The sequence below is a fragment of the Giraffa tippelskirchi genome, chromosome 9 (assembly GCF_054371585.1).
Source record: "Giraffa tippelskirchi isolate mGirTip1 chromosome 9, T2T-mGirTip1v1.2.pri, whole genome shotgun sequence".
Taxonomy (NCBI): Eukaryota; Metazoa; Chordata; class Mammalia; order Artiodactyla; family Giraffidae; genus Giraffa; species Giraffa tippelskirchi.
The window spans coordinates 36,327,222-36,350,210 of NC_137283.1; the positions used below are offsets into that span (position 1 = coordinate 36,327,222).

The following is a 22,989-nucleotide window of genomic DNA, read 5'->3' on the forward strand; positions in this document are numbered from 1 at the left end:
CCATAGATCTTGAACATAGTGGATGCTGACTAGGCTGATAGATTTTTTTGGATTTTCATTTTCTTACTTTCAGGCAAAACCAGGGTGGTAGCAGCATGCCATGGTCAAGAGTGTGTCTCTGAAGCCTCACTTTCTGTGCATCGTGGTATAAGTTACTTAACCTCTGTAAATATGATCCAGCATCTGTAAAATGGGCACAGTAATACCTGCCTTAAAAGTGTTTGGTGAATTAAACAAGGTAACTACTGTCTTCGGAGAGGGCAATGGCACCCCACTCCGGTACTCTTGCCTGGAAAATCCCATGGACGGAGGAGCCTGGTAGGCTACAGCCCATGGGGTCGCTAAGAGTTGGACACGACTGAGCGACTTCACTTTCACTTTTCCCTTTCATGCACTGGAGAAGGAAATGGCAACCCACTCCAGTATTCTTGCCTGGAGAATCCTAGGCATGGCGGATCCTGGTGAGCTGCCGTCTATGGGGTCGCACAGAGTTGGACACGACTGAAGCGACTTAGCAGCAGCAGCAGCAGCAGCAACTACTGTCTTATTTAATTTCTGGCCTCTGGAAAGTGCTCAGGAGTAAGTGGCAGCTCATATAGTGGCATTTTAGCCTTCATCTCCCTAGCCTAAACTACAATTTTTCCAAGTTCTTTTTCCATCATAATAATTTTTTTTTTTTTGGTCTTGTAATTTCTGGGTTGTCATTATCTACATACTTTTCTGCCTATAGGTATGGCTGGTCAATTGTGTAGTGGACCTACTGGGTCATAAATAAAACTTACTGCAGTACAGGCTGAGCTGTGGTTGAAACAGTATATGGATCAATTAGCTGTTTCTTGGACATTTCAGAATAAATGGAGACAGATTCTAAGTTGCACATATCAGATAAGTAGGTGTTTGAGTGAAGGGGGACTCACAGCTTAGCCAAGCTCTCAGGTATTTTCAATTTATCATGTCCCTCATAAGGGATCCAAGCCAGTTTTACCTTGAATCACATCGTTTGTGTTCCCAGGGCAAATTTTGAAGCACTTTTGAAGCACAGAGCCTTGCATGGCTCTGTGGCTTTGATTAGAGTCCTGCTAATAAGCAATGGAAATGAAGATGCCCAGCTGAGAGAAAGGGCTAAAAGGGCTGCAAAAAAAATCCAAGCTCTGGACTTTGTGCCAATTATTTGAAAGTTTAATGAACTGTGGGTATTAGTACAAGACATTCTTGAACTGTTGAAAACCCCAGTGAATCCAGAGCTGCATGTGTGAGAGTCTGCTTGTTCTAGAATCAAAGATATAAACTTAGCAAAGAGGAGGATATTTTTGCCATCATGGGGGTGGGGTGAGGTGGGCAATATTTCACCACTTTCCAAAAATGATAGGAGGAGGGTAAAAGTCTGAACCTAGTTTTTCGGTTGGATGCTCCCAAACAATCAAATTTTCCAAGTTTCTTCCTGTTACACTATTGTGCTCTTCACACTCTGCTATTTTCAGACTTGCCAGCTAATAAGGGATTCAAGTGCTTGTTCTCTGGAGCCTGGTTTATTTAATGGAACTGTGTTCTTTCCCTTCTTTCCCTAAAGTATGAGATCTGAGTGCTGGGGGGCAAGGTGTGGGGGGAGAGCTGAAGGGAGGGGCACTGAGCAATGACAGAGTGACCCATCTCAGAGCTTACTGCATCTGTCTCTAATGACAGCAGCTTATGCTGAATCTGGAGGCTCTAAAGAGCAAAACAATACAGAAGAGTGTTTGATGTCAACAGCGAAACAAGAAGCCTTCCAAAGCATTTCTCAAGGTGATCGTCAGTGGAGTTTGTACTCATCACTTGTTTTTCAGCCAATCAGTCCACTGAAATGTAATGAACTCTAGCTACACAGAAAACACAGTCTGGACACCAGGGTAGATGATGAAAATAATGGCTTGATTTATGAGCACCTGATCTTGTTCTAACTGCTTTGTGTGCAATCATGCATTTAATCTGATCAACGGCTTTACAGGCTGGGAACCGAGTTATCTGTATTTCACAGGTCAAGAAAGGCAGGTACAGAGAGGTTCTATGACTCATCCAAAGTCACGCAGGTGACAGACGGTGGTGCTGAGATGAGGACACGAGTAGTCTCGGTACAGAGCCTGAATTCTTAACTGCTGGTCCCCTACTGTCCTTCCACGAGAAGGGTGACAGGATTGAGCGGGAGCCTGGGGCCGGGAGCTAAGTCTTACTCCCCACGGGTCCTTGGTGGCTGGGACCCAGCGGGACCTAGGTAGCCATGGTCACTATTCTCGAATCCAAGGAAGAGCTTTGCCTTGTAATCAAAAAGGAAAAACCAAATGACCTTTGGCCTGAATGGAAGAACAAAAACTAAAACCCAGTAATATCTGAGCATACTAGAAGGAAAATTAGAACAGGAAAAACTTTTTTTTTTTTAATGTAGATAGCTCTCAAATGAATAGGGAAATATCTTAGCCCACTTTCTTCCTGATTTTGTACTATTTTGGGAGTCTTGCTGAAATTATTCGTAGCCCTGAGTTGAAACTAGTGCCCTGAGGTGCCTGGAAACATTTAAACTGGCTCTAATGTCACAGTTAGAGGTGGATTCAGGAGCCGTATAAAAGCACCTGAGGTCTTCTGGGAAAATACAAGCATTCTTTCAGAGGTAACATCTAAAACTGGTTAAAGAATTGGGCATTGGCACAATTTTCCTTTCCAGTATGTCAGCTAGGCAGAAGGCAGAGCTTGGAGAAAAAGGCTACAAAATTGTGATGTTCAGATTGTGTGTGTGTCTATGTGTGTGTGTGCTGGGGGCAGCCGAGAGAGCGGACACAAGAAGACCAACTGTGCACAGTTTCCTCTGGGTATCCTGGGCCACGGAGCAGACATAGTTCCCATTTCATGTTGTTTTAAATGTAAAAAAAGAAGCACACAGGAAAGACACATTTGGGGCTTTGTCAAGTTTCCACTAGGTCCTGATTTTCCCGATTGATGAGCTCCCTGGAATGCAAGGAAATCTGACAAAAAAGGACAGGGTTTGGACAAACACTCTCTGCTAGCCCTCTGAAGTCACTGGCTCCAACACAGGATAGAAGAGCTCTGGACCCTTGAATAATCACTCTAATTCTATTAGCAGTTCACTGCCCTTTTTAAGGCTATTGGACTACAGCTCATCTCTTCGTTTAATTAGTTAATTGGAGAAATGTATTCCGAATATGGTGGGAATTAACCTTCATCTAAATTGTAATTAAGAATCCACTAATCATAAGAAAGGTGGGAAAGACTTGAGGGTGTAAAATCTGATCAAACATGTACACTGTGTGCTGGGAACATTTAAAGTGGTTTAATTTATCTGCCTTCATCTGTGGTGCTAATTCTGGAACAGTATATTTGTGATGCAAAATACACAGTAGTTTAGGTTAGCAGTTCAATGGCAACCCACTCCAGTACTCTTGCCTGGAAAATCCCATGGATGGAGGAGCCTGGTAGGCTGCAGTCCATGGGGTTGCAAAGAGTCGGACACGACTGAGCGACTTCACTTTCACTTTCCACTTAAGGTTAGGTCCATGCCTTTTGGTATTGCCAACACTTCTTGGTTCAAAGAATGAGAAGTGAAAACTAGACACACACACACACACACACACACACACATCTTACAAGCCAGTGTCAGATTCTGACAGGTATAGTGAAAGTGAAAGTCGCTCTGTAGTGTCCGACTCTTTGCAACCCCATGGACTATACAGTCCATGGAATTCTCCGGGCCAGAATACTGGAGTGGGTAGCCATTCCCTTCTCCAGGGTATCTTCCCAATCCAGGAATCGAACCGGGGTCTCCTGCATTGCAGGCGGATTCTTTACCAACTGAGCTATCAGAGAACCCCTAACAAGTTACACATTTGGGGGGCTTCAAATGATGTTGTTCTTTTTTGCATCATATACATTATTCTTAGAGTGGAACTTCAAAAACAATCTCCTTTTATCCTCTCAACAAGCATCCAATGATCTGTAATTGTCTCTAATATTAGCCCAGCCCAACTGGGAGAGGGTACCTTGGCTTCTAAGTGGAGGTTTGCTTCCTCCTCTAGGTCACTAGAGCCCATCTACATAATCTCTAGGAGGTCATCAGTAGAAGAATCATAATTGTTAAGTAATTTTCCTCACCAGACTGAATGCTTTTAGTTCACCCGTATATGCATAGTGCTTGGCCTGTTGAAGATACTATTAATATTTAAGTGAAATACACTTAGACATGAAGCATAATTAATATACATATTAATTAATAATATGATGAGAGAAGAGAAAGGGAAGAAAGGAGAGGGGAAAAGAGGAAAAAGGCAGGGGAAATGGGAGGAGAGAAAAGAGGAGAGGAGACAGGGGTTTCTCCACAATTTCTGAGTAGCTCGGAGACTGTAATTATGATTTTCATCTCTGATGATGGCCAAGAAAGCTGAAGTTGATGGTGGGAATCTGTGCTGGATACTCTAAGCATCCAGCTCTGTGCCTGCCTCCTATTCTCTCAGTGATGTCCTCAGCCTGTATTTGACAAAAAACTGAAAGTCACTCAGTCATGTCTGACTGGTTGCGACCCCTTGGAATTCTCCAAGCCAGAATACTGAAGTGGGTAGTCTTTCCTTTCTCCAGGGAACCTTCCCAACCCAGGGATCAAAGCCAGGTCTCCTGTATTGGAGGTGAATTCTTTACCAGCTGAGCCACAAGGGAAGCCCACAAAGAAGAACCTTATTTTGTTTGGAGGTTTTAAAAAAAATAAATCTTCCAATCATCCAATAGAGTGGAGTTCCAGAAACAGAAAGGTTAACTGGATGGCTCAACCTAGCAGTTGCATCTTAGACATAGTCCTAATTCAACTGTGATCCTATGAGACTTGGGGGAGAAGAAAGTGCCTGGGGTAGGGGGACTGAAGGAAAGAACTGTGAGGACTTCAAGCCATGAAAGGAAGGTGTTTGTAATCCCCCTTTATGAGGCTAAGGTACTACTTAGTAATGGTCAGGAGAAAAATTAAAATGAAGGCTAACAACAGTGCTGCAGTTAGATACCATGGATCCATCACGCATTGGTGTGCCTCTCCCTTTGCAGAGAGCTTTGCAGGCATTAACTCTTGCCTTTCTTACAGCAGCCCTGTGACTTGTATTATTATTAACGTCATCCTACAGATACAGTGGAGAAATAACTCCAGAAATAATGATGGGATGGAGCCAAAGCAAAAACGATACCCAGCTGTGGATGTGACTGGTGATAGAAGCAAAGTCCGATGCTGTAAAGAGCAATACTGCATAGGAACCTGGAATGTTAGGTCCATGAATCAAGGCAAATTGGAAGTGGTCAAACAGGAGATGGCAAGAATGAACGTCGACATTCTAGGAATCAGCGAAGATGGACTGGAATGGGTGAATTTAACTCAGATGACCATTATATCTACTACTGTGGGCAAGAATCTCTTAGAAGAAATGGAGTAGCCATCATGGTCAACAAAAGAGTCCGAAAGGCAGTACTTGGATGCAATCTCAAAAATGATAGAATGATCTCTGTTCGTTTCCAAGGTAAACCATTCAATATCACAGTAATCCAAGTCTATGCCCTGACCAGTAACACTGAAGAAGCTGAAGTTGAACGGTTCTATGAAGACCTACAAGACCTTTTAGAACTAACACACAAAAAAGATGTCCTTTTCGTTATAGGGGACTGGAATGCAAAAGTAGGAAGTCAAGCAACACCTGGCGTAACAGGCAAATTAGGCCTTGGAGTACAGAATGAAGCAGGGCAAAGGCTAATAGAGTTATGTCAAGAGAACACACTGGTAATAGCAAACACCCTCTTCCAACAACACAAGAGAAGACTCTACACGTGGACATCATCAGATGGTCAACAATGAAATCAGATTGATTATATTCTTTGCAGCCAAAGATGGAGAAGCTCTATACAGTCAGCAAAAACAAGACCGGGAGCAGACTGTGGCTCAGATCATGAACTGCTTATTGCCAAATTCAAACTTAAATTGAAGAAAGTAGGGAAAACCACTAGACCATTCAGGTATGACCTAGATCAAATCCCTTATGAGTATACAGTAGAAGCGACAAATAGATTTAAGGGACTAGATCTGATAGAGTGCCTGATGAACTATGGACAGAGGTTCGTGACATTGTACAGGAGATAGGGATCAAGACCATCCCCATGGAAAAAAAATGCAAAAAAGCAAAATGGCTGTCTGAGGAGGCCTTACAGATAGCTGGGAAGAGAAGAGAAGCGAAAAGCAAAGGAGAAAAGGAAAGATATTCCCATCTCAATGCAGAGTTCCAAAGAATAGCAAGGAGAGATAAGAAAGCCTTCCTCAGTGACCAATGCAAAGAAATAGAGGAAAACAACAGATTGGGAAAGACTAGAGATCTCTTCAAGAACATTAGAGATACCAAAGGAACTTTTCATGCAAAGATAGGCTCAATAAAGGACAGAAATGGTATGGACCTAACAGAAGCAGAAGATATTAAGAAGAGGTGGCAAGAATACACAGAAGAACTGTACAAAAAAGATCTTCACGACCCAGATAATCACGATGGTGTGATCACTCACCTAGAGCCAGACATCCTGGAATGTGAAGTCAAGTGGGCCTTAGAAAGCATCACTACTAACTAAGCTAGTGGAGGTGATGGAATTCCAGTTGAGCTATTTCAAATCCTGAAAGATGATGCTGTGAAAGTGCTGCACTCAATATGCCAGCAAATTTGGAAAACTCAGCAGTGGCCACAGGACTGGAAAAGGTCAGTTTTCGTTCCAATCCCAAAGAAAGGCAATGCCAAAGAATGCTCAAACTACCGCACAATTGCACTCATCTCACATGCTAGTAAAGTAATGCTCAAAATTCTCCAAGCCAGGCTTCAGCAATACATGAACCGTGAACTTCCAGATGGTCAAGCTGGTTTTAGAAAAGGCAGAGGAACCAGAGATCAAATTGCCAATATCCGCTGGATCATCGAAAAAGCAAGAGAGTTCCAGAAAAACATCTATTTCTGCTTTATTGACTATGCCAAAGCCTTTGACTGTGTGGATCACAATAAACTGTGGAAAATTCTGAAAGAGATGGGAATACCAGACCATCTGACCTGTCTCTTGAGAAACCTGTATGCAGGTCACGAAGGAACAGTTAGAGCTGGACATGGAACAACAGACTGGTTCCAAATAGGAAAAGAAGTACGTCAAGGCTGTATATTGTCACCCTGCTTATTTAACTTATATGCAGAGGACATCATGAGAAACGCTGGGCTGGAAGAAACACAAGCTGGAATCAAGGTTGCCGGGAGAAATATCAATAACCTCAGATATGCAGATGACACCACTCTTATGGCAGAAAGTGAAGAAGAACTAAAGAGCCTTTTGATGAAAGTGAAAGAGGAGAGTGAAAAAGTTGGCTTGAAGCTCAGTGTTCAGAAAACTAAGATCATGGCATCTGGTCCCATCACTTCATGGGAAATAGATGAGGAAACAGTGGAAACAGTGTCAGACTTTATTTTTTTGGGCTCCAAAATCACTGCTGATGGTGATTGCAGCCATGAAATTAAAAGACGCTTACTCCTTGGAAGGAGGGTTATGTCCAACCTAGATAGCATATTTAAAAGCAGAGACATTACTTTGCCAACAAAAGTCCATCTAGTTAAGGCTATGGTTTTTCCAGTGGTCATGTATGGATGTGAGAGTTGGATGGTGAAGAAAGCTGAGAGCCGCAGAATTGATGCTTTTGAACTGTGGTGTTGGAGAAGACTCTTGAGAGTCCCTTGGACAGCAAGGAGATCCCATCAATCCATCCTAAAGGAGATCAATCCTGGGTGTTCATTGGAAGGACTGATGTTGAAACTGAAACTCCAATACTTTGGCCACCTCATGCAAACAGTTGACTCATTGGAAAAGACCCTAATGCTGGGTAGGATTGGGGGCAAGAGGAGAAGGGGATGACAGAGGATGAGATGGTTGGATGGCATCACTGACTCGATGGACATGGGTTTGGGTAGACTCCGGGAGTTGGTGATGGACAGAGAGGCCTGGCGTGCTGCAATTCATAGGGTCGCAAAGAGTCGGACACGACCGAGCGACTGAACTGAACTGAACTGATAGATACAGTTCTAGGCTTTCAACTGATCAATAGTAGGTCATTCAGGGGAATTAAAATCTAGGACGCTGTAGTTTAGCCACTACCCTCAAGATCACTGGCTTAAGAATTTGAGTCCTTGCTCTTCCATGAACTTGCCTGACCACTGGCAAGGTCCCTAATCTCCCAGAGACTTATTTTCCTATGCCCGGTGCTACATAAAGAGGAGTTAAATGGAATCTGTAGAATGAGGCTGAGTGTAATCTTGCCACTTCTCTCCCAGGATTCTTTGGGGGCTGGATGGGAAATATGAAAACATTAGAAATGCATCAGGCATAAAACAAATGTGAGTCACGGTTTGCATGCCAGCAAACATTTCTAGTCCCATCAACCACCTCCAGTCAACCTGGTCTCCTTCATGGGAAAAGGAGACCTTGAACGACACAGTTTCTTCCCTTTTCGCAAAATCTTTAGGTGAATATTGATTCTCCTTAACATTAAACCGAATCTCTCGTGATAAGGAGTCACCAAAGTGTGGGGTGGTGTTTATTAGGTGCTCGTTCCGAGAGCACTTTGTCAGCCCTGTAAGGTTAAGTTGTTTTTTTAACTGACTTAATATTAATATTAAAAACAAAAACAAAAAAACCCTAAAGCCTCACATTGTCACTATTTGACATGAGATCTGAAAATGGTTCAGAACATCCTGTCTCAGAAATCTAGGCAGGAGATTGTCTTTAAAACTGTACTGTAAGAAATATGACAAAATGATATAACCAGAGGTGACATTTCAATTCCACAATCATGCACCATGCAGGTGGCCACTTCTGCTTTCTGAGAATGGTATTTATTCATCTGTACAAGAAGGCACTTACTGTAGCGACGTACAGTAGCTGGCTGGTTCTTTTGGTCTGATTTTCTTGCTTTTGTGTCATTAACAATTATGTTTCTTCTAAAGATATTCATATTCTCATTTTCACTTCAAGGTGGACAATCTTGTCAAGCATATTCAGTAGAAAAAAATACCTTAAAAAACAGCCATTGGCAACTTGGCTCCAGTCTGCCTGAAATTGCTCACAACTGCTTGCAAATGTAAAGGAATCAGTCCTGATAGTCTCTGATTTATAACAGCCATTGATCTTGGCATTTTAATGCTTGTTTCCTATTATTGACAGACTCCATGTACAGCAGAGATAAACAGCAGAACACTCTAGTGATCCTTGCATCATGGAAGTTATTCTGTAACTCCACATGGAGTCTGAAGGCAAACTGTAAAAATCCTCTATGACAGTCAAATGAGCAGACAATTCTAGGGCATCTAGGGTTTGGTTTCTCTGCAGCCAGAGCAAGAAAATAACAGGAACTGTCCAGGTGTATATCCCAATTTGTCTTACCCACCTATGCCCCTCTAAATTGGTAGCACATTGCCTATTAGGATTTGGGACCCTCTTGTACAATGGTTATGAATTTGGACCCTAGATCTGCGGAGACCTGGGTTCAAACTACCCTCTGACTATTAGTGAGTGAGCTGGGAGAGTTTAATTAGGTAACTTCTCCAAGCTTCCCTCTCCTCATCTATAAAAGTGGACAACAATACAAACCAGTTGCTTTGAGTATTAAAGCAACTTTAAACAGTATAAAAAACTAAATCAATACCAGTTGATAGTATTGTTATTATAAACTCCATTACCACCCCCATCACTTTCCTCCACACCAATCTTATCTATGCATGATGTGTCCTGTCATGTCCTAGAGGATTATAGAGAATCCCAAACTACAGAATAAAGGGGAAAAAAATGTGTTTTGTAGAAAACAAAGCAACAACAACAAAAAATAGCACCGAGATCAGAGACGAACAAGTATTGATCAGTAACTATCTTTTTGAATAAACAGAGTCGGCTTTTTAAAAAGTACAATTACTGTTAGCTCAGTATTTGAAGGTTTTCTTAGGTATGAACCACCCTGTTGAGAGTCTGCTCACACTGTGGATTGGCCTTAATCAGCTAAGGGTGAGGAGTTAAGGGTGAGGCCCTGTTGTGGTGGGATTAGAAATGGAAAGGCTTGCCATTTGCAGCTGCAAATGGTCATGCTGACAGTCTACATTCATTTTGTCTCTGTGACTCTTAGGATTTGGGCTAACTTTTAAATTAACTTTCATCTGCTAAGTAATGAGCATATTGGTTTTTTAATATCACTGAAGTTTCACCTAGGAGCCTTTTCCTTTTATTACTAGAATTATCTCTCCACTCCTCCCCTTCTTCTATGATCTAATAAAACAAAGCCTACTCAATATAGTACACAATTCAGGATTTCATTACATCCTGCTTGATGGGAAAGACTATTTACACAGAGATAAAATAGCATGGCTTCACCAAGATCACTTCGTATGAGGAGAATGTAGTTTTATATAACAAAACAGATCTTTCCCCACTTTACAGGCAAACCAGCTGAGTCAGTTTCTTCTCTCTGGACGTCAAGAGTATTTCCTTAGACTTTAGAATTCTTTGAGAGTGTCTCCATGTATCCAGGAATGGTTGCATGCATGTTAGTTTTATGGTGCACACACACACACACACACGCACACACACACACATACCTCAACCTCTTTGGTGTATCTACCTAGACATCAGGGAGGAATAAGCCCAAGGTGGGTGATACTGTCAGAGATATTTTAAAATCATTAAGACCAGTAGCTCCAATTTGGGTATGGTGAGACATTTGTCCAGGGGCTCAAGTTCTGCTGATTTATTCTTCTTTTTCCACAGTAACATACTGAAGTGCTATAAAACTGATCTTTCCCCCAGTCCTTTAAACTTAATCAAGACGTTTTACAAATAAGGGTTTCTCCTAGTGACCCTTCAAAACATATTTATTTTAAGGCTTTGGTCTCCATAATATATGGATTCTTGTTGCTTAGTTGCTAAGTTGTATCTGACTATTTTGTGACCCCATGGACTGTAGCCTGCTAGGCTCCTCTGTCCATGGAATTTTCCAGGCAAGAATACTGGAGTTGGTTGCCATTTTCTACTCCAGGGGATCTTCCCGATCCAGGGATTAAACCTGTGTCTCCTGCATTGGCAGGTGAATTCTTTAACACTGTACCACCTGGGAAGCCCTAATATATAGATGCTGCTGCTGCTAAGCCACTTCAGTCGTGTTTGACTCTGTGCGACCCCAAAGACGGCAGCCCACCAGGCTCCCCCGTCCCTGGGATTCTCCAGGCAAGAACACTGGAGTGGGTTGCCATTTCCTTCTCCAATGCATGAAAGTGAAAAGTGAAAGTGAAATTGCTCAGTCGTGTCCAACTCTTAGCCACCCCATGGACTGTAGCCTACCAGGCTCCTCCATCCATGGGATTTTCCAGGCAAGAGTACTGGAGTGGGGTGCCATTGCCTTCTCTGAATATATAGATGAGAGATCTGTAAAATTTATTTCACTCACATACTCCTTAAAAGAATTTGTAAAAACTCCTATTTGTATGAAGTTGACATATAATTTTCTTTTTATTAAAAGTCTAAACAGTTGCAAGAATGCAATTTTTGGCAGAAATAATGATATTTAAAAATATCCTCTATTGTATCCATTTTTAGATAAATTGTTAGTTGATACTCTTTATTACCCATTTAAAATTTAATAAACAAATTCCTCTTTAACAGTTGGAAGTTTTACATTTCTTTGTGTTCTCTTTGAACTTGTATTTCCATTATACTTCCTACACTGATTCACAGCCTCATATAACATTTTTTTTTTTTTATCTTGGGAAGGATTTTATCAATCATCCTGTTATATTTCTTTGCAACAAAAATACATATCTAAATTTAAATTACTTTTTGATTACCCATAACCCTAATGCTTTAAGTATCAAAAATTTCTTTTGAGTTGGGCAATCACTAAAAATATTATTAATGCACATAATAATCCAAAACAACATAAATGTATTATAAACGTTAATAATTATTAAATTTTAAAAGTAAAATTTTTACTAGAATTAGATGGGATTATTTTTCTTCGACTAGCTTATGCATTTTTTTTTTTAGTTTATGCATTTTTGAGGGACTCATATTATTTACTTCTAAAATAGGACATGATTCAGCATAAATTTTATTTCTAATTTTTGTTGTATCGATGTGTTGAGAAGGCTTGCTGGCATAAATGAGTAGATGAGAATGAATGGGGTTTTATTATAGAGATGCCATTAGTTTCTCTGAATTTATTCTGAATAATATGTTAAAGATCACATAGTGATCTGTCATCAAAAACTATTTTTTAATGATCTTTCTGATCAGTAGATTAAGACTTTCTATTTTATTGAAAGGAAAAAATTGGAATCCTTCTTACATGCAAAAGGATACATAACCTTGGCATTTGAATCAGTCACTTTTGTCAATACCAACACCAATACTTCAAATTGTCCATTTTTTTTTCAGTGCCTCCAATGTTTTGCAACCTAACAATGTACCATGTAGAAATATTTGGGATGTAAAAGAAGGATGTAAAATTTGGGATGTAAAAGGTCCAAGGTCAGGAGCAGCAGCCAGGAGGAGATACTCCACATTCAAGGTCAGGAGTGGTGGCTGCGCTTCGCTGGACTGGCCCTGTGGAGAAACCCCACATGCAAGGGCAAAGGAGAAGCCCCTGCAAGACGGTAGGAGGGGCAAATTCACATTTAGAATCAAGCCCCATTCCTGCCAGAGACACTCAGAGGGCTCAAACAAACCTTGTGGGCACCAGGACCCAGAGACCCCACAGAGACTGAGCCAGAACTGTGTTTGAGCGTCTCCTGTGGAGGTACGGGTGGGCGGTGGCCTGCTGCAGGGACAGGGGCTCTGGGTGCAGCAGTCTTGGGTATGGCATAAGCCCTCTTGGAGGAGGTCGCCATTAATCCTACTATAGAGCTGCCAGAACTTACACAGGACTGGGAAACAGACTCTTGGAGGGCACAACAGAACCTTATGCACCAGGACCCAGGACAAAGAAGTAATGACCCCACAGGAGACTGTCCCGGACTTGCCTGTGGGTGTCTGGGAGTCTCTGGCAGAGACGTGGGTTGGTGGTGGCCTGCTGCAGGGTTGGGGGCACTGAGTGTAGCAGTGCCTGCATGCGATCTTTTGAGGGAGGTCACCACTATCTTCATTACCTCTGCCATAGTTTGGCCCCAGGTAAATAGCAGGTAGGGAACACAGCTCCACCCATCAACAGAAAATTGGATTAAAGATTTACTGAGCATGGCCCCGCCCATCAGAACAAGACCCAGTTTCCCCCTCAGTCAGTCCTTCCCATCAGGAAGCTTAAATAAGCTTAAAATATCCTTCTCCATCAGAGGGCAGACAGCCTGAAAACCACAGTCACAGAAAGCTAACCAATCTAATCACATGGCCCACAGCCTTGTCTAACTCAGTGAAACTATGAGCCATGCCGTGGAGGGCCACCCAAGACAGATGGGTCATGGTGGAGAGTTCTGACAAACTGTGGTCCACTGGAGAAGGGATGGCAAACCACTTCAGTATTCTTGCCTTGAGAACCCCATGAACAGTGTGAAAAGGCAAAAATATAGGGCACTGAAAGATGAACTCCCCAGGTCGGTAGGTGCCCAATATGCTACTGGAGATCAGGGGAGAAATAACTTCAGAAAGAATGAAGAGACAGAGCCAAAGCAAAAACAACACCCAGTTGTGGATGTGACTGGTGATGGAAGCAAGGTCTGATGCTGTAAAGAGCAATTTTGCATAGGAATGCGGAATGTTAGGTCCATGAATCAAGGCAAATTGGAAGTGGTCAAACAGGAGATAGCAAGAGTGAACGTTGACCTTTTAGGAATCAGCAAACTAAAATGGACTGGAATGGGTGAATTTAACTCAGATGACCATTATATCTACTACTGTGGGCAGGAGTCCCTTAGAAGAAATGGAGTAGCCATCATAGTCAACAAAAGAGTCTGAAATGCAGTACTTGGATGCAGTCTCAGAAATGACAGAATGATTTCTGTTCATTTCCAAGGCAAACCATTCAATACCACGGTAATCCAAGTCTATGCCCTGACCAGTAATGCTGAAGAAGCTGAAGTTGAACGGTTCTATGAAGACCTACAAGACCTTCTACAACTAACATGCAAAAAAGATATCCTTTTCAGTATAGAGGACTAGAATGCAAAAGTAGGAAGTCAAGAAACACCTGGATAACAGGCAAATTTGGGCTTGGAGTACAGAATGAAGCAGGCCAAAGGCTAATAGAGCTTTGCCAAGAGAACGCACTAGTGGTAGCAAACACCCTCTTCCAACAACACAAGAGAAGACTCTACACATGGACATCACCAGATGGTCAACACTGAAATCAGACTGATTATATTCTTTGCAGCCAAAGATGGAGAAGCTCTATATGAACTATGAACTATGCCTGATGAACTATGGATAGAGGTTCATGACACTGTACAGGAGACAGGGAGCAAGACCATCCCCAAGAAAAAGAAATTCAAAAAAGCAAAATGGCTGTCTGAGGAGGCCTTACAAATAGCTGTGAAAAGAAGAGAAGCAAAAAGAAAAGGAGAAAAGGAAAGATATACCTATATGAATACAGAGTTCCAAAGAATAGCAAGAAGAGATAATTTCTTATTTTCAGTGATCAGTGCAAAGAAATAAAGGAAAACAATAGAATGGGAAAGACTAGAGATGTCTTCAAGAAAATTAGAGATCCCAAGGGAACATTTCATGCAAAGATGGGCTCAATAAAGGACAGAAATGGTATGGACCTAACACAAGCAGAAGATATTAAAAAGAGGTGGCAAGAATACACAGAAGAACTGTACAAAAAAGATCTTCATGACCCAGATAATCATGATGGTGTGACCCCTCACCTAGAGCCAGACATCCTGGAATGTGAAGTCAAGTGGGCCTTAGAAAGCATCACTGCGAACAAAGCTAGTGGAGGTGATGGAATTCCAGCTGAGCTATTTCAATTCCTAAAAGATGATGCTGTGAAAGTGCTGCACTCAATATGCCAGCAAATTTGGAAAACTCAGCAGTGGCCACAGGACTGGAAAAGGTCAGTTTTCGTTCCAATCCCAAAGAAAGGCAATGCCATAGAATGCTCAAACTACCACACAATTGCACTCATCTCACATGCTAGTAAAGCAATGCTCAAAATTCTCCAAGCCAGGCTTCAGCAATATGTGAACCATGAACTTCAGATGTTCAAGGTGGTTTTAGAAAATTCAGAGGAACCAGAGATCAAATTGCCAACATCTGCTAGATCATTGGAAAAGAGAGAAAGTTCCAGGAAAACATCTATTTCTGCTTTATTGACTATGCCAAAGCCTTTGACTGTGTGGATCACAATAAACTGTGGAAAATTCTGAAAGAGATGGGAATACCAGACCACCTGACCTGCCTCTTGAGAAATTTGTATGCAGGTCAGGAAGCAATAGTTAGAACTGCGCATAGAACAGCAGACTGGTTCCAAATTGGGAAAGGAGTACGTCAAGGCTGTATATTGTCACCCTGCTTATTTAACTTATATGCAGAGTACATCAGGAGAAACGCTGGGCTGGATGAAGCACAAGCTGGAATCAAGATTGCCGGGAGAAATATCAATAACCTCAGATAAGCAGATGACACCACCCTTATGGCAGAAAATGAAGAACTAAAGAGCCTCTTGATGAAAGTGAAAGAGGAGAGTGAAAAAGTTGGCTTAAAGCTCAACATTCAGAAAACTAAGATCATGGCATCTGGTCCCATCACTTCATGGGAAATAGATGGGTAAACAGTGGAAACAGGGGCAGACTTTATTTTTTTGGGCTCAAAAATCACTGCAGATGGTGATTGCAGCCATGAAATTAAAAGATGCTTACTCCTTGGAAGGCAAGTTATGACCAACCTAGACAGCATATTAAAAAGCAGAGACATTACTTTGTCAACAAAGGTCTGTCTAGTCAAGGCTATGGTTTTTCCAGTAGTCATGCATGGATGTGAGAGTTGGACTATAAAGAAAGATGAGCACCAAAGAATTGATGCTTTTGAACTGTGGTGTTGGAGAAGACTCTTGAGAGTCCCTTGGACCGCAAGGAGATCAAACCAGTCCATCCTAAAGGAAATTAGTCCTGAATACTCATTGGAAGGACTGATGTTGAAGCTGAAACTCCAATTCTTTGGCTATTTGATGCGAAGAGCTGACTCATCTGAAAAGACCCTGATGCTGGATGAGATTGATGGTGGGAGGAGAAGGGGATGACAGAGGATGAGATGGTTGGATAGCATCACCAACTCAATGGGCATGAGTTTGAGTAAGCTCTGGGAATTGGTGATGGACAGGGAGGCCTGGCGTGCTGCAGTCCATAGGGTCGTAAAGAGTCGGACATGATTGAGTGACTGAACTGAACTGAAATGAAAAGAAGAATACTTTTCTTTTATAGAAGGGGAGTAGGTGATTAAGAAAGATATTTTCAGAAGCAGGGCATTCTCAGTAAGAAAAATTTTAGGCAAATGTACATGTGAAGGCTGAGAAATACATTTCTTTCAAGTTATCTACACTATGTACCCCTCCAGGAGTTGCTGCATCCCCCTAGGTTTCTATGTGTCTCTCACCTGATAGCTTGGTTTCACCCAGGTGAGTCCTTGAACTACTGTGTAAGGAAACAGGAAGTAGGGTTGGGTTGGTGGTATGTGCACGCTAAATTGTTTCAGTCATGTCGAACTCTTTGCAAACCTATGAGCTGTAGTCTGCCAGGCTCCTCTGTCTATGGGATTCTCCAGGCAAGAATACTCGACTGCATTACCATGCTCTCCCCCAGGTGATCTTTCTGACCCAGGAATCAAACCAGGGTGTTTCCTGCATTGCAGGCAGATTCTCTACCATCTGAGTCACCAGGGTTGGTGGTGGAAAGAGATAAGATGGGAGAGAGAGAGAGAGATTGAAATTCAGAGGCGGAGAGCTACATCTTCAAACTAAACCACTCTATGACCAGTCTATCATATATTAGAGGAACAACACATTTCAAGTAAGTACAAGTCACACTGTCTAAACAATCAGTGAGAAAAAAATGGTCGATTAACTTCATAATACTGGAATTACCAATAAATCTGCAGCAAGCCTCACTACTCTTTCCATGACCTCATGAGATTTTCAACCATTTATTTCAGAAGAATTTCTAGCATCTCTAATGATACTTCTCCAGTACAGGGGCACAAAAGAAGGACAGGCATCATATTTTCGTTTTAGAGCTAAGGGATCTGGATGAAAAAGAATGTGATTGCTTTTCAAATACCTGTCCTGAGGACTCAAGTAAGCCCTTTAAGCACTGGAAGAAAGAAATTAGAAAGGACAGAAAAAATTATTTCACAAAGCAAACCACTTACGATGAGTGGACCCCGGTTGTTCTCTCGATACTTGTTCTGGAAGAAAATGTAAACGACAGTGGCGGCCAAGGAGTAGAGGAAGGCGAAGACGGCGACGGTGACGAAGAATTCTGCCGAGGACGAGGAGTCCCCGATCAGGGCCACCTTCTGTCGCTCCTTCCCCTCGCAGGTGGGCACCTCAAAGGTCACCTGGTGTAACCTAAAGTGTCAGAGATACCAGAGAGGGGAATCACTAACATGCCATGGAGAGAAAGCAAAAACGCCAGTAAGTGAGAGCTGAGGACTCTTCTGGTGGCCCAGTGGTTAAGACTTCATCTTCCAATGCAGGGGGTTGATCCCTGGTTGGGGACTTAAGATCCCACATGCTTCAGGGCCAAAAAAAAAAAAAAAAAAAAAAAAACGCAAAACAAAACAGAAGTAATGTTTTAACGAATTCAATAAAGGCTTTAAAAATGGTTCATATCAAGAAATCTTAAAGTGAGATTTGATCTGGGACCTTACAAGGCATGCCTCTGTGACACTGAGAACTTATAGAGGTTGCAGTTGGAATTGTGGCAGTGGATACTACAGTTAAACATCATTCCACTGGGCTTCACAGTAGCTAGTTACATTAAAGACAGGGAGAAGGGAAGGGGAAAGCGAACCTGAAATCCATGACGGATTAGATTATGACATCCTCTCCCTGAAATTCTCCAGTGCTTTCTCACCATACTTGGACTCATATGCTAACTCCTAAACATGACCCATCAGGTCCTGGTTTAGGGTCTTTTTATTGACTCTTCTCTTTTCCTCAATCACTCTGTTCCCTGACATTGCCCATGGCTGGTTCCTTTGCAGCATTCAAGTGACAACTCAAAATGTCATCTCCTGGGAGAGTCTTTTCCTGACTATTAATCTAAAATAGCTCCTTTCCCTTAGACATTTCTAAGACATCAACCTGTTCAATGTCATTCATAGGACTCAATACCAGCTACATTGCCTTGGTGATGTATTTTCTTGTTTGTTTTTGTTTTTTCTGTCTCCCCTCGATTTGGGATCTTGATTTTCTTCTCTGTAAGTCACGAATTCCTGACACTGGTTAGACACTCAGTAAACAGGACTTGGATAAGTAAACGAACATTTTTGATTAAGATGACTGATAGTCCCTAGTTTGACTGAACTTTGAGAATTTCTATTTTAGAGAATAAGATCTATCAGGATAGCATTCGGGGTCATAGCAACTTATTGTTCTTGTTCAGTCGCTAAGTCATGTCCAGCTTTTTGCAACTCCATGGACTGCAGCACGCCAGGCTTCCCCATCCTTCACTGTCTCCCCGAGTTTGCTCTAACTCATGTCCACTGAGTTGGTGATGCCATTCAACCATCTCATCCTCTGTTGCCCTCTTGTCCTCCCCTTTCTCTATTACTTACTAGAGAAAAATAAGATTTTGGAGGGTAGTAGTATAGCAGCCAAGATTAGGTTTCTTCAGAAATGCCTAAATCATTTCTTGAGTATTGGAAGGAACTTGGAAATAGAAATGAACAAGCCTTAGCAATATCAGTAAAGGACCATCTGGAAAAATTACCTACAAAAGTAACAATGATAATAGAACCATTGATGAACCTGATAAACTCCCAACTTAAGTTTAAGGAGTATTTCTCTTACTAAGCAAAAGTTAATTCCTTTAAACAGATTTGTTGTGTACATTCTCTTAGATAATACAAAATAATAAAAGAGTAATACCAATACAACTAACATACCCAAGCATTTATGTGCCAGATACTATGTTTTATTATGTATTATTTCATTTGATGTTCACAAAAAGCCTTATGATATAGGCACTTAATTGCCCCTTCCCCCTTTATACATGAACATACAGGCTTAAAAAGATTAAATGATTTGTGCTAAACCACAGTGCTAGTAAATAGGGCCAGAAAATTTTAAAGTGTTGTGTTAATTTGCTTCTGTTAATTACTGAAATATTAACTAGGATGAATTTTTTAAAAAGTGGAGCCCATGGACAACTAGCATAACTATAAGTCCTGCTAAAAATGTTTATTCTGGGGTCTGTCCCAGAGCTACTGAATTGAAATTGTTAGAAGCGTAGCCTAATTGACAACCAAAACAGGAAACGCCAGTCCGTCTTATGTCTCAGAAATCTATTCTTCTTCATTTACTGTCTGACTTAAAAAAAACAAAACTGTTTACACTGTCCACTTGATTTTGCTTATTTATACTGAGGCTCCTCCTGTTTCTTATAAACCAGAAAAGTGTACAGCTGCAGTAAAACTCAGGGAAATAGAACCATTCATCATGGTTATACTGTAGAGACTCTTTCTTTCCCTTGCCCAGACATATTAAAATATTTCTCAATAGTTGAGTCTGTAGGAATGCTGAAAAATGAAATAGGTTTGAAAGGTAACCATGCCAATTATTCTGATAGAGGTGATTTTCAGATAATAAGCCCCCCCCTTTTTTTGTTATGTAATGCATCATTCATTCAACTGACTTAACAAGAAGCTCTGTAGTTCACACAATGTCTAGATTCTTGGGATAAAGTAGGGAACAAAGACATATGGGCTGGTCCCTGCGCATGTCAAACTTTGAGTTTAGAGAGGAAAAAATGGCTTTTCTGAGAGGAGCCCAAGACTAGTTTGGGGGTGAGGTAATCAAGGTAAGATTCCTTGCAGAAGTGATTATTTAAGCTGCAACTTGAAAAGTGAGTAGAAAACTGTCCAGACCAAAAGTTGAGAAAAAAGTACAACGAAATATGACTTCAGACCCAGTAGGATGGTTATAATCAAAATGATTATAAAATTGGAATGAGTTAGCAAGATTAGACTGGAATAACAAGATAGGATTAGAATAGTAAATTCCAATTAGAAAGCAGGAAATTCCATAATTTGGAAAACAGTCTTGCAGTTCTTCAAGTGGTAAACATAGAGCTATGGCATAGTCCAGCAATTCCACTCCTACATACTACATATCCAAAAGAAATGGTAACATTTGTCTGTACTAAACTTGTACTAGAATGTTCATATCAGCATTATTCGTGATAGCCCCGAAGTGGAAACAATCAAACATTTTCAGCTGATGAATGGATAAATAAAATGTGGTATATACCCATAGGGTGGAATATTATTTATCAATAACAAGGAATAAGTACTGATGCATGTTACAGCATGGATGATCCTTGAAAACATTATGCTAAGTGAAAGAAGCCTGTCACAAAAGACTATAGATTGCATGATTCCATGTAAAGGGAATGTTCAGAATAGGCAAATTTATGGCAACAAAAAGCAGGCTAGTGTTCACCAAGGGCTGGTTGGTGAGAATTGGGGATGATGGCTAAGTGGTACAGGATTTCTTTTGGGGGTAACAAAAACACTTTAGAATTGACTGTGGTGATGGAGCCTTATGCTGTTAAACATTACAAGTCATTTGACAGTACATTTTACATGAATGAATGGTATGATATGTGAATTATATTTCAATAAAACTGTTAAAAAATAGAGATGAAAGAGCATGTATCAAGATTCTGCAAAAGCAAGGGGCACAGCACATGTGAAATGATGAAATATGGCTTGAAACTGGAATATGGCAGGAAAGAATATGAATGTTGTAGGATGAGATAGAAAAGTAGCCAGAGACCCTCAGTGCTGGGTCCTGTGGGTCAGATTATAGACTCAGGTCTTTTATCTTTTTTATTTTTCCTAGTGATGACAACTTTAGGGTTTATTTCTTTAACTTTCATATATAGCATATAGCATGTTTATTATATTTTACATTATGTCGCTAGTATTTATTTATTTTATAATTGGAAATTTGCACCTTCTGAATGTCTTCATACAATTCCTCCTTCACTCCCAGTAACCACAAATCTGATTGTTTTTTTCTATGAATCTGTTTGTTCATTTTGAAGTGTAAGTAACCTACAGAACTGTATTAGTTCCCATTGTACAACAAAGTGATTTGATATTTCTACACATTTCAAAATAGTCACCATGATAAGTCTAGTCATGGTATTATCATATGAAGATATTACATAGTTATTGTCTATATTCCCCACACTGTACATTTCATATCTTGTCATTCATTTTTTTTGCAACCTCTTAATCTCGCTCATTTAGTTCTCTCCTCCTCCCACCCTCCTTTCCTCTGGCAATCACCTGATTGTTCTCTTGTTCTCTGTATCTATAACTCTGTTTCTGTTTTGTTATGTTTGAGCATGTTTTGTGTTTTAGATTCCACATGTAAGCGGAAATCATGCAGTGTTTGTCTTTCTCTGTCTGGCTTATTTCACTAAGCATAACACCCTTTAGGTTCATCCATGTTGTCGAAAATGGCAAGACTTCATTTCTTTTTTGGCTAACTTTCCATTACACACACATGTTCTTTATCCTTTCATCTATTAATGTGCACTTCGGTTGCTTCCATATCTTGGCTATTGTAAATAATGATGCAGTGAATATAAGGGTGCATATATCTTTTCTATTTGTATTACTATTTTCTTTGGATACATACTCAGGAGTGAATCTTTATCTGAAGACCAAGATTGGAAAGATTTCCTTATAATAAACAACATGTAAAACAAAAACAACAGGCAGGACCACGTCACCTGTGGCGACTATTTAGAAACATGCGCACCCCCTGTCCAGGTGTCAGGATCTGCAACGCTTCTAACACATCAGATCCCCCAGCTCACATGGACAGATTGGGTCTGCAGTTTTTAAGTACACAGCAGGGAGGGGGAGAATAAAATAATTTTTTTCTATGCAATCAGCTGACTACCAACATTTTCCTCATTGCTAACTTATTGTATTGATTTACAGTAAATGTTAATGGTGCTTAAGCACAAGGCCAAAAAAAAAAAATCACTAACAAATTCGCTGTGCTGATTAATATCAATTATCTATAGCTTGGTACTTAGCTTGAAGCCACATGGGTAAAATCAGGACCAAGGGGAAACAGAAGTGAAGCTGTATGCTGGTGCCTGTTCCGTGGAAGGGAATGGGCATCATATATAAAGAAAGAGCGTGTCAGCTGAAAATGGTCTGAGCGTAATAATTCATGTCACTAAACACTTTGAACGCTATGGGATGGCATTTATTACTAAACATATATATTTTACCAGAAAGGTTCTTCTAGGCAACAGTTACATATATACGCATAAATTTGTATGCTTTATTTTGAAGAGATTTTAGAGTCATCATGTGTTTATCGGCTATAATAACTTTGGAAGCAAATATCATTCATTCAGAGCCTAAACAAGGGGAAAACTCTTCTGTACAGATAGTGTCAGTTGATGGAATCTGGAAGCTGATGGGCCTACCTCTGTTCTTGTGAGGGACTAGTCAGGGAGCAATCGCTGAGACTGCAAAAGGACCAAATCCAATTTGTTGATTTCAAATGTATAGTGCCCTTTTCGGCTGGCCTGACTCAATCAAGAGGTACTTGAATTTCATCGGGTTTTACTACATTGTGCCTATCCACAAAAAACCTCCATGTGAGAGTAGATTTTTCCTTTTTCTTTTTAAAAATTTACCAACACTTAAACAGAACCTTGTAAACATTTCACGCCTGCTTCAATTAAA

At 40.9% G+C, this 22,989-nt stretch overlaps 1 protein-coding gene across 2 annotated transcripts in view; it reads right to left on the bottom strand.

The window, feature by feature from the left end:
- The window catches only part of SYNPR (synaptoporin), a 314,626-nt gene that overhangs the window by 48,618 nt on the left and 243,019 nt on the right, over positions 1–22,989 (bottom strand). For both annotated transcript variants that reach the window (XR_014063914.1, XM_081524531.1), the window contains exon 4: positions 17,416–17,614. Coding sequence is in view for 1 of the 2 variants with exons in the window: in XM_081524531.1 (XP_081380657.1) it covers positions 17,416–17,614 (199 nt within the window). In the remaining variant the exon portion in view is untranslated. The remainder of the gene's footprint in view (positions 1–17,415; positions 17,615–22,989) is intronic.